The sequence below is a fragment of the Anomaloglossus baeobatrachus genome, chromosome 11 (genome assembly GCF_048569485.1).
Source record: "Anomaloglossus baeobatrachus isolate aAnoBae1 chromosome 11, aAnoBae1.hap1, whole genome shotgun sequence".
NCBI lineage: Eukaryota > Metazoa > Chordata > Amphibia > Anura > Aromobatidae > Anomaloglossus > Anomaloglossus baeobatrachus.
The window spans coordinates 4,737,248-4,749,734 of NC_134363.1; the positions used below are offsets into that span (position 1 = coordinate 4,737,248).

General features: G+C 59.8%; 1 protein-coding gene across 1 annotated transcript in view; it reads right to left on the reverse strand.

The window, feature by feature from the left end:
- The window catches only part of USP48 (ubiquitin specific peptidase 48), a 36,020-nt gene that overhangs the window by 4,654 nt on the left and 18,879 nt on the right, over positions 1-12,487 (reverse strand). Inside the window, 11 exon segments of the mRNA XM_075328807.1 lie at positions 1,121-1,242; positions 1,785-1,895; positions 2,177-2,238; positions 2,801-2,923; positions 3,003-3,127; positions 3,204-3,275; positions 3,931-4,064; positions 4,140-4,254; positions 4,519-4,719; positions 5,495-5,644; positions 5,737-5,865. Of these exon segments, the coding sequence (XP_075184922.1) occupies positions 1,121-1,242; positions 1,785-1,895; positions 2,177-2,238; positions 2,801-2,923; positions 3,003-3,127; positions 3,204-3,275; positions 3,931-4,064; positions 4,140-4,254; positions 4,519-4,719; positions 5,495-5,644; positions 5,737-5,865 (1,344 nt within the window).

Here is a 12,487-nt window from a genome sequence, read left to right on the forward strand (position 1 = left end):
ACATACACACACACACACACTGCAGAGGAGGCCGGGCCCCTCCCCACCACACACACACACTGCAGAGGAGGCCGGGCCCCTCCCCACCACACACACACTGCAGAGGAGGCCGGGCCCCTCCCCACCACACACACACACACTGCAGAGGAGGCCGGGCCCCTCCCCACCACACACACACACACACTGCAGAGGAGGCCGGGCCCCTCCCCACCACACACACACACACTGCAGAGGAGGCCGGGCCCCTCCCCACCACACACACACACACTGCAGAGGAGGCCGGGCCCCCACACACACACACACTGCAGAGGAGGCCGGGCCCCTCCCCACCACACACACACTGCAGAGGAGGCCGGGCCCCTCCCCACCACACACACTGCAGAGGAGGCCGGGCCCCTCCCCACCACACACACACTGCAGAGGAGGCCGGGCCCCACACACACACACACACACACACACACACACACACACTGCAGAGGAGGCCGGGCCCCTCCCCCCACACACACTGCAGAGGAGGCCAGGCCCCTCCCCCCACACACTGCAGAGGAGGCCGGGCCCCTCCCCACCACACACACACACACACTGCAGAGGAGGCCGGGCCCCTCCCCACCACACACACACTGCAGAGGAGGCCGGGCCCCTCCCCACCACACACACACTGCAGAGGAGGCCCCTCCCTCCCACACCCACTGCAGAGGAGGCCGGGCCCCTCCCTCCCACACCCACTGCAGAGGAGGCCGGGCCCCTCCCTCCCACACCCACTGCAGAGGAGGCCGGGCCCCTCCCTCCCACACCCACTGCAGAGGAGGCCGGGCCCCTCCCTCCCACACCCACTGCAGAGGAGGCCGGGCCCCTCCCCCCCACACTGCAGAGGAGGCCGGGCCCCTCCCCCCCACACTGCAGAGGAGGCCGGGCCCCCCCCCCCCCAACACCCATTGCAGAGGAGGCCGGGCCCCCCCCCCCCCCACTGCAGAGGAGCCCGGGCCCCTCCCCACCACACACACACACACACTGCAGCGGAGGCCGGGTCCCCCCACATACACTGCAGAGGAGGCCAGGTCCCCCTCACACACTCCACTTGCACCATATGACACGGCAAAAGGAAGGCACAAGAACATACCGGGATCCGATTCGTAGAGCGCAGCCGCAGCCTCCGACACCGTCCTAGAGATTCTGATCGTGTGATCGACAATGAAGAGTCTGCGAATAACGTCCCACTCAGACGGCCACAAGAGAGCGAAGCTGTGAGCAGAAGTCAGAAATCACCCGAGACCGCAGCAACTGCATCCATACACTACACCTGCTGTTATACTCCAGAGCTGCACTCACTGTGTACATACATTACATTACTGATCCCGAGTTACCTCCTGTATTATACTCCAGAGCTGCACTCACTATTCTGCTGGTGCAGTCACTGTGTACATACATTACTGATCCTGAGTTACCTCCTGTATTATACTCCAGAGCTGCACTCACTATTCTGCTGGTGCAGTCACTGTGTACATACATTACTGATCCTGAGTTACCTCCTGTATTATACTCCAGAGCTGCACTCACTATTCTGCTGGTGCAGTCACTGTGTACATACATTACTGATCCTGAGTTACCTCCTGTATTATACTCCAGAGCTGCACTCACTATTCTGCAGCTTGTCCCTTGCTCGCTCAGTGACTACGTATTATTCTGCGTTACAGATTGTTTCCTATAGCAGCAGCTTTGTGATTTCAGTGCTGGAGGAGAATACTCTGGGGTCTTCCCCTTCCTGCCCCATGGTAAACACTCACAGCTTGGAGTCTTCCTTGGTCATGGTGGAGAAGGAGAACATGAGCCCCCCGTGTGGGCAGAGGAGGAGGCTGTTGGCGAGGGACTGCACCGGGCCGCACTTGGTCGGCCTCCTGTAGGAGACAAGTAGGCAAAATGAGAAACCAGCCCTCAGGAAATCAGGACACCCCGCCCCTCCCACCGCCCCAACTAGGCCCCCGCCCCTCCCACCGCCCCAACTAGGACCCCGCCCCTCCCACCGCCCCAACTAGGATCCCGCCCCTCCCATCACCTTAACTAGGCCCCCGCCCCTCCCACCGCCCCAACTAGGACCCCGCCCCAACTAGGCCCCGGCCCCTCCCTGCCAAAGACACGATCCCCCAGACCAGGACTCCACCCCCTTCCCCCCCCTCACCTTATAAATTTTCGCCACTCCTCCACGAAGAACTGAGACACGAGGTAAAGCTCCGACGTCTCCTGCGCACACGAGGAAAGCTGTCACGTGGCGGGGAGTGGGGGGAGGGGACGCACACAGTAGGGGGGAGGGTGAGGGGGAGTGGGGGGCAGATGGGCACAGCAGGGGGGAGGGGACGCACACAGCAGGGGGGAGGGGGAGTGGGGGGCGGAGGGGACGCACACAGCAGGGGGGAGGGAACGCACACAGCAGGGGGGGGAGGGGACGCACACAGCAGGGGGGGAGGGGACGCACACAGCAGGGGGGGAAGGGACGCACACAGCAGGGGGGGAGGGGACGCACACAGCAGGGGGGGAGGGGACGCACACAGCAGGGGGGGAGGGGACGCACACAGCAGGGGGGGGAGGGGACGCACACAGCAGGGGGGGGAGGGGACGCACACAGCAGGGGGGGAGGGGACGCACACAGCAGGGGGGGAGGGGACGCACACAGCAGGGGGGGAGGGGACGCACACAGCAGGGGGGGAGGGGACGCACACAGCAGGGGGGAGGGGACGCACACAGCAGGGGGGCAGATGGATGCACACAGCGGGGGGGGAGGGGACGCACAGCAGGGGGGGGCTACCTGCGGCCAGCTGCCCCCACACGGCCGGTTCTTGTCCTGGAAGAGGTTGGCCAGCGCCAGCTTCTGCTCGTTGGCCATCTTCTTGTGCAGGGCGTCATTTCTTTCCCCCTCTTGCTCTAGAACCTGCAGAAACCACTCGATATATGGTGATGGCGGCAGGGCGGGCGGTCCTGGCGGGCAGGGGCTGGGGTCCGGCCGGTACCTGGCACTGACAGCACGGCTCCTGGCTGTGACTGAACTCCGGGGCGGTGGGGAAATACTCCTTCAGCTTCAGCCACGTCTCATCCGACACCAGCCGCCTCTCGCTCTCAGACGTGCACAGCCCGCCTGAGGGGAGAGTGCGGTCACTGCCCCGCGCAGGAGCCCCCCCCGCAGCCCCCACGGAGAAGGGTTGGGGTCTTACCATGCTGGCAAACGATGTCTTCATTAAAGCCGGTGTCGGAGTCTTCTTCCTGCTTTTCCTCCAGCAGCTCCTCTGTGGAGAGGGGACAGAGGTGGGGGCGACCGCCAAACACGGTGGGGAGGGGGAGGGGGGGGGGGGGGAAGGGGGTCATCTCTCCACACGTGGCGGGAGGGGGGGGGGGGGTCATCTCTCCACACGTGGCGGGAGGGGGGGGTCATCTCTCCACACGTGGCGGGAGGGGGGGGTCATCTCTCCACATGTGGCGGGAGGGGGGGGGGGTCATCTCTCCACACGTGGCCGGAGGGGGGGGGTCATCTCTCCACACGTGGCGGGAGGGGGGGGGGTCATCTCTCCACACGTGGCGGGAGGGGGGGGGTCATCTCTCCACACGTGGCGGGAGGGGGGGGGTCATCTCTCCACACGTGGCGGGAGGGGGGGGGGGTCATCTCTCCACACGTGGCGGGAGGGGGGGGGGGGTCATCTCTCCACACGTGGCGGGAGGGGGGTCATCTCTCCACACGTGGCGGGAGGGGGGGTCATCTCTCCACACGTGGCGGGAGGGGGGGTCATCTCTCCACACGTGGCGGGAGGGGGGGTCATCTCTCCACACGTGGCGGGAGGGGGGGGGGGGGTCATCTCTCTACACGTGGCAGGAGGGGGGGGGGTCATCTCTCCACACGTGGCGGGAGGGGGGGGGGTCATCTCTTTACACGGGGGAGGCTGTTACCTGTTTTGTGGGTGCTGCCGTTCATTTTTACATCTCCGTGTTCGTACTCCTCCTCGTGGTGATGGCCGAGCTGTTCTGTCGCCAGTTGCCGCCATCGGCGCAGTGACGCCTTCCCAATCCAGAAGCCCATCTCGCTGGGGAACAGAGGGGGAGCGGTGAGATGTGCCGCCACATGGTGCCCGCCCGGTGTCTGTGGAGCCCGCACTCACCTGTTCACGGTCACCTTCACCATATTGGCGACGGTCTTGTGGTCTTCCTTCAGCTGTTTCTTCAGCCGTAAAACCCGGCAGCGCTCCACCACACAGTCCTTACAGAGGGCCTCCGCTGTGAGGAGAGAAGGCACACAAGTGTCATCATGGGCCGCTGCCGAGGGACGCAGGGGAAGGGCCGGGGGGACGCCGGAAGAGGCACCGGAGGAGGGGGGACACCGGGGAGGGCCGAGGGACGCCAGGGGAGGGCCGAGGGACGCCGGAAGAGGCACCGGAGGAGGGGGGACACCGGGGAGGGCCGAGGGACGCCCCGTGAGACCTCTGCAGTCACGTTCGTGATGGAGAACTACAGGTGGAGCAGGATTTGGTGATGGCTCACCCTTCAGCCGCGGCCCGCCTTCATATCTCTTGTAGAAGACCTCCGCCGCGTACTCGGAGACCCTCTTCATCAGGGAGATCTTGTCGGGGTGCAGCTTGTGGTGAGGACACAGGTATTTGGAGTTGTCGATGGCTTTGGCCGGCACAGACTCATCCAGCCATTTCTGGAGCCATTCGAGAGGAATGAACTCGTACGTTTTATCTACGGAGAAGCAGAAGACAAGAAGGGAAAATGTAACGCCGCCGCCGCCGAGCACGGAAACAGTCAGCAAGACAATGTACGCAAACTGTCAGCACAGATTAGACAGAGGCCGGGGTCAGACGTGTGAGGGGCGTCTGCGGAGAGACGAGGGACCCCCGCCACCGCCTCGTCCGCTGCACAACTGTGTGAAAAGGAAACCGCTCGTCAGCAGACGCCCCCGGGACCCCGGCACATACACGGAAACCATCATCCAGACGGAGCAGGCGAAGGACAACCGCACTCAGACAAGGGAAAGGGGGGGGGGGGGGGGTCACAGGTTGGAGGGTAGAGGTCCACACAAGACCCCCCGAGGAGGAGATCATACTGGACCCGAGGGAAGATCTCCACCATCAACGAGACACTGCCGGCGGAGGGGTACTACACAGAGCCGGTGGGGGAAAGGTTGGGTACTACACAGCCGGTGCGTGGAAAGGGGGGGGTGGGGTACTACACAGCCGGCAGTGGGGGAACTACACACAGCCGGGGGGGGGTTACGCACAGCCGGTGGAAAGGGGGGGGGGGGTTACACACAGCCGGTGGAAAGGGGGGGGGGGGGGGTTACACACAGCCGGTGGAAAGGGGGGGGGGGTTACACACAGCCGGTGGAAAGGGGGGGGGGGTTACACACAGCCGGTGGAAGGGGGGGGGGTTACACACAGCCGGTGGAAGGGGGGGGGTTACACACAGCCGGGGGCACAGGCACACTGGGGTGGAAGGAGTAAATTGTCTTACAGACCAGCTCCTGCAGGTAACCTCTGGAACAGCTCCTTCACCTCCTCGTGTTTGGCTTTGCCCTTCACCACGCTTTCTTTCCGCATCTCGCACATTTCCACGCACCACTCCTCAAACTTGCAGTTATCCAGCTCCACCAATTTCTGGAGGAAAACTACAACACAGGACATACGGGGAGCAAATGGTGAGTGTGTGCGGAGGCCGCCATCGCCGCTCCCTCGGCTCCCGTGGCCCCACAGTGCTCACCTGGAACCTCGCAGTCCACGTCCTGGCGCTTGTCGGCCTTCAGCCTGTACACCAGCATGTAGGCGTTGCGGGAGCAGTGGAAGCCCTTTGCACACTTGGGTTTTCGTGTTGCAGATTTAGATGGCTCTGCTAAAAAAAGGACGAGAATAGAGAACGGACGAGATTACCAAATCTGCCGGCAAAACACGGCACCGGGAGCGCGGCCAGGAGCGCCAGCCGGATGTGTCACCCGAGCGCCTGCTCCCCCTGCAAAAGGTCCTCCAAACAGAAAACGTACAAGACTTCAGGGAAAACAAGACAGACGGACGGACGGAGCGCCCGACCAAAACGAGACGGACGGAGCGCCCGACCAAAACGAGACGGACGGACGGACGGAGCGCCCGACCAAAACGAGACGGACGGACGGACGGAGCGCCCGACCAAAACGAGACGGACGGACGGACGGAGCGCCCGACCAAAACGAGACGGACGGACGGACGGAGCGCCCGACCAAAACGAGACGGACGGACGGACGGAGCGCCCGACCAAAACGAGACGGACGGATGGACGGAGCGCCCGACCAAAACGAGACGGACGGACGGAGCGCCCGACCAAAACGAGACGGACGGACGGAGCGCCCGACCAAAACGAGACGGACGGACGAAGCGCCCGACCAAAACGAGACGGACGGACGGAGCGCCCGACCAAAACGAGACGGACGGACGGAGCGCCCGACCAAAACGAGACGGACCCTCGGGGGGAGAAGGAGCCGTGGAGAGGCCAAGCCTCCAGTCATCAGCACACGGAGGAAAAGAAGAAAAGTGAAAATAATCAGACGGCAGCACACGAGGCGCCGAGCTCCGGGCGGTCACTGGGAGGAACTGGAGGATCAGCAGCGCAGAGGATTCCTACCTGTGACATCACTAGTGTGGTGGCCGGCGGTGGACACATGTACACTACAGTTGAAAATTTTAGGGTCACTTTGATATTTCCCTATTTTTTTTTCAATGCAGCTCCCATTACATTACACAGAACTTTCTCTATACATTATGTGGTAAATGACTATTCAGCTGCAGACGTCTGGTGTGTAATGCAATATCTACATAGGTGTATAGAGGCCCATTTCTAACAACCACCGCTCCAGTGTCTAATGCTACATTGTGTTTGCTGTGTTAGAAGGCTAATGGATGTTTAGAAATACCTTGAAAACCCTTGTGTAAATATGTTAGCACAGCTGGAAACAGTTTTGCTGATTAGAGAAGCTATAAAACTGACCTTCCTTTGAGCTAGTTGAGAATCTGGAGCATTACTTTTGTTGGTTCAATTAAACTCTCAAAATGGCCAGAAAAAGAGAACTTTCCTGTGACACTCGACAGTCTATTCTTGTTCTTAGAAATGAAGGATATTCCATGCGAGAAATTGCCAAGAAAATGAAGATTTCCTACCACGGTGTGTACTACTCCCTCCAGAGGAGAGCACAAACAGGCTGTAACCAGAGTAGAGGGAAGTGGAGGCCGCGCTGCACAACTGAGGAGAGCACAAACAGGCTGTAACCAGAGTAGAGAGAAGTGGAGGCCGCGCTGCACAACTGAGGAGAGCACAAACAGGCTGTAACCAGAGTAGAGAGAAGTGGAGGCCGCGCTGCACAACTGAGGAGAGCACAAACAGGCTGTAACCAGAGTAGAGGGAAGTGGAGGCCGCGCTGCACAACTGAGGAGAGCACAAACAGGCTGTAACCAGAGTAGAGAGAAGTGGAGGCCGCGCTGCACAACTGAGGAGAGCACAAACAGGCTGTAACCAGAGTAGAGAGAAGTGGAGGCCGCGCTGCACAACTGAGCAACAAGACAAGCACATTACAGTCTCTAGTGTGAGAAATCCACGCCTCACAGGTCCTCAACTGCAGCTTCATTACATAGTACCCGCAAAACACCAGTGTCACCGTCTACAGTGAAGACTCCGGGATGCCGGCCTTCAGGGCAGAGGGGCAAAGAAAAGCCATATCTGAGACTGGCTAATAACAGGAAAAGATTAATATGGGCAAAAGAACACAGACATTGGACAGAGGAAGATTGGAAAAAAGTGTTATGGATGGACGAATCGAAGTTTGATTTGTGAGACGCAGACCTACTGAAAAGATGCTGGAAGAGGCCTGACGCCATCTGTCAAGCATGGTGGAGGTCATGTGATGGTCTGGGGTTGCTTTGGTGCTGGTAAAGTGGGAGATTTGTACAAGGTAAAAGCGATTGTGAATAAGAAGGCTATCACTCCTGTCACAAACCACCGGGGGGGTCACTCAGAAATCCCCCGCGCTGGCTACCAGTACGTCACAATCGGGGGGTAACAAGTGGGGGTCACCCCTCCTTTATACCTCCCGACCGACAGACAGAGCACGTGACGCGCTCTCTAGCGCCCCTCTTATAGTCAGGCCAATTATGGAATTGCCCGACCATAAGCAAGGAGGCCGCTATACTACTTATGCCGATTATTGAAGGGTCCCCGGTGAGAGTAAGGTATATATTCCCCCGACCTCCGCGGGCGGAATATATAAAACCTCCCTGAATCTCACTGGCCTCCCCACAATAATCCTTGGCACAACTCGCTGCCACCAACCGCTTCACGGTAACTATTAGCCGAACACACAGACGTGGGATTCAAGATCGAGATAACAGAACAGCCCAAGATTAATTATATAATTTAATCAGCCTAAAGCACACTAGAAACTACAATATATACAATAGGGAATCTACAGAATATACATATGTCAGAGTACAGTTACAGATAAAGCATGGGTTACAAACAGGCATACACAGTTCCAGCAGTTACCTTGTTGCGTCTGGCCACAGGGGGGCGCTGTACCCAGGTTTCTAGGATCCTTCCCACAGATGTTTCCTACACGTGCCCCCAGCGAAAAGAACACTGGAAAATGGCCGAAGTAGGGTTATCAACCTGGGCAGATCCAGGTCCCCTCCTACCTTAGTGACCTCACAGGGAAGCACTGCTCCACCCCTGGCTTGAGTTATGGACAATCCACAACATGGAATATGGGCCATAACTTTGCCTGGGAGCGTCGTAGGCGGACGCCAATGCTCTCATTGTGACAGTTATGAATTTAGCTACAGAACGAGGGGACTCATGACCTGTCTGCCAGTTCCCCATTGGCTGATATCACGCCTGGGGCATTTCCCAATGTCCTGCTCCCATAAAAAGGGTGTGCCGGCATCGTCCGCATGCGGAGACACCATTTTTATGGTTGCCATATTTATCGGAAATATGGCTTGCGAGATATGAACCATTTTTTACTGGAGTCGTTCTGTCTGGCTATTTCCATAGCCTTGCTAACTAGCTAGCAGCCCCCACTACAGGGTCACGGCAGGGAGTCATCCTGTGTCCATTGTCCCTAAGCCACCTAATTTCCATATCACAGGACATGGCCATGGAGGTGTAAGTGGAACACTGAGGACAAGAAGGGAGGGGGCACTGCCAGGGAGTGATGAGGGATTATGACTGGAGTCATAATTCATCTTCATATCCCGGGATTTGCCTCACACCTCCCCCCTTTTGAGGGCGCTAGGGGGCAGCACACTCCGGTGTTCCCCCGTGCGCCCGTCCGCGACCTCTCCTTGTCGGGACAGCCCGTCTGCGTTACAGTGGTCACGGCCCCTTTTGTGGCGAATGGTGAAGTTGTATTGCTGGAGCGCAAGGCTCCATCGCAACAATCGCCCATTCGTCCCAGAGACGGTGTGCAACCAGCTGAGGGGATTGTGGTCCGTCTCCACGATGAAGTGGCGCCCGTATAGATAGGGTTGCAGACGCTGCAGGGCCCACACTATGGCCAGGCACTCCTTCTCCATCGTGGAATAGGCAACTTCCCTTGGTAACAGCTTCCTGCTCAGGTACAAGACTGGGTGCTCTTGGCTCGCAGAGTCCACCTGGCTGAGCACCGCACCGAGGCCGAAGTCACTGGCGTCGGTCTGTACTACAAACGGCCGCGTGAAGTCGGCTGCCTGTAGCACGGGCGGGCTGGACAGGGCGTCCTTTAGGGCCCGGAAGGCTGTCTCGCAGTCCATTGTCCAATCGACTGCAGAGGGCAGCTTCTTCTTGGTGAGGTCCGTCAAGGGCTTTGCCAGGCTACTATAGCATGGAACAAACCTCCTATAGTACCCAGCGGTCCCCAAGAAGGACATCACCTGCTTCTTGGTCCTGGGGGTGGGCCAGGATGCGATGGCTTCCACTTTCTCAGGCTCGGGCTTCAGTGTTCTCCCACCTACCCGGTGACCGAGGTACTGGACCTCGCTCATGGCCAGCTGACACTTTCCCGGCTTGATGGTCAAACCTGCCCGGTGGATACGCCCGAGCACCTGTGCTAGATGCTCTAGGTGGTCCTCCCAGGTGGGACTGAAGACGGCAATGTCATCCAGGTACGCGGCCGCGTACCCTTCAAGTCCCTTGAGCAGGGTGTTGACCATCCGCTGGAAAGTGGCAGGGGCATTCCTCATCCCGAATGGCATCACCGTGGACTCGTACAGTCCAAATGGGGTAATAAAGGCAGAGCGTTCCCTGGCCTTGCGAGTCAGGGGGATCTGCCAATATCCCCGGCTCAGATCCATGATGGTCAGGTACTGAGCCCCGGCCAACTGATCGAGCAGGTCATCGATGCGTGGCATTGGGTACGCATCGGCGACCGTGACCGCATTGAGCCCCCTGTAGTCCACGCAGAACCGAGTGGTTCGGTCCTTCTTAGGGACGAGGACTACAGGCGAGGCCCAAGCGCTGTTGGATGCCTGGATCACCCCCAGCTTCAGCATCTCGTCAATCTCCTGGCGCATGTGTTGCTGCACCTCCAGGGAGACCCGATATGCTGAACGCCGGATCGGGGGATGATCCCCAGTGTCCACGTGATGGACAGCCAAGTCAGTCCTTCCGGGCTGGTTGGTAAACAACCCCCGGAAGGGGTGTAGGGTGGCCCACAGCTGGGACCGTTGGTCCTCCAAGAGCTGGTGGCCAACCTCCACATCCTCAATGGATCCGCCTGCCCTAACCTGGGCTAGCATATCCAAGAGGGTTTCCGCTTCTCCCTCCTCGGGCAGGTTGCACACGGGGAGCGCACATGCCTCCGGCTCATGATGTGCCTTCATCATGTTCACATGGAAGGGCTTCCGCCTTCCACGGGCAGGGTCCAGGGTGACCAGGTACGTCACAGGGTTGAGCTGCTGGTACACGAGGTATGGGCCTTCCCAGGCTGCCTGAAGCTTGTCCTGTGGTACGGGGACCAGTACCCACACCTCTTGACCCACTTGGTAGGTCCTCTCACAAGCGTTCTGGTCGTACCAACGCTTCTGATCGGCCTGGGCTTGAGCCATATTGTCGTGTACCAGTTGAGTCAAGGCCTGCATTTTGTCCCGGAAGCGCATGACATACTCGATAACCGACACTCCAGGGGTGGCCAAATCCCCTTCCCAAGCCTCTTTCACCAGAGCCAGGGGGCCCCGCACACGTCGCCCGTACAGGAGCTCAAACGGTGAGAATCCTGTTGAGGCCTGTGGAACCTCCCGGTAAGCAAATAACAGGTGTGGGAGATACCGCTCCCAGTCACGCCCATGGGAGTCGACCAACATCTTAAGCATCTGCTTTAAGGTGCCATTAAACCGCTCGCACAGGCCATTAGTCTGTGGATGGTACGGGCTGGCCACCAGATGTCGCACCTGGACTTGCTTACAGAGGGCCTCCATCAGCTGGGACATGAATTGGGTCCCCCGGTCAGTGAGCATTTCCTGGGGAAAACCCACTCGGGAGAAAATCTCCAGCAATGCGGTGGCCACCTTGTCAGCCCGAATGGACGACAAGGCCACTGCTTCTGGGTACCGGGTGGCATAGTCCACTACCGTCAGTATGAAGCGTTTCCCGGAGCTGCTGGGGATGGCCAGCGGGCCGACCAGATCCACAGCCACCCTCCTGAAAGGCTCATCGATGATGGGCAGAGATACCAGTGGGGCTTTGGGGCGTGGCCCCGCCTTCCCCACTCTCTGACAGGTTTCACACGAACGGCAGTAGGCAGCCACATCGGCCCCCATTTTTGGCCAGTAGAAATGCTGGTTTAACCTGGCCTTGGTCTTAGCGATCCCTAGGTGTCCGGCCATCGGAATCTCATGTGCGATCCGCAACAACTCCGTCCGGAACGGATAGGGTACCACCAACTGTCGGTCCCTGGGCCACGCCTCCGGTGAACCCTGCTGGACCGTGGCCCGGTACAGCCGTCCTTGGTCCCAGACCACTCGCTCCGGGTCCGAGTCCGAGGGAGGCTGTGCCGCCTGCTCCTTTAGAGCTTTCAGGCTGTCGTCAGTTTCTAACGCTGCCTGAAACCCCTGACTAGATGTGGCCAGAATCGACGAGACTGTCACATCTTCAGTCAGTACCCCGGGACCTGTGTCCTGGCCTCCATCTGACTCGGCTGCCACTTGGTCAGAAGGGGAAGAGCTATCGGACCTCCGGGAGGCCCCTTGGCTTCCAGCACTCCCACTGCGGGTGACAGCGGCCACAGCCGCTGCGACCGTGGGTCGTGCCTGCTCCTCCTCCGTTCCTGACCAAGTCGCCGGTTCAGGCAGACCTACCTGGCTTCCTGACACCCCGGTTGTGGGGGAACCATGCACCGAGATCTTACCTGGGAGCACTTCCGCTCCTGGACCGGCCCCAATCTCACCTGCCTGTTCCCCTCCTGCAGCAACAGAACCCCGCTGTGAAATCTCTGGGGACCCCACATTTGCTGTGGTAGCCC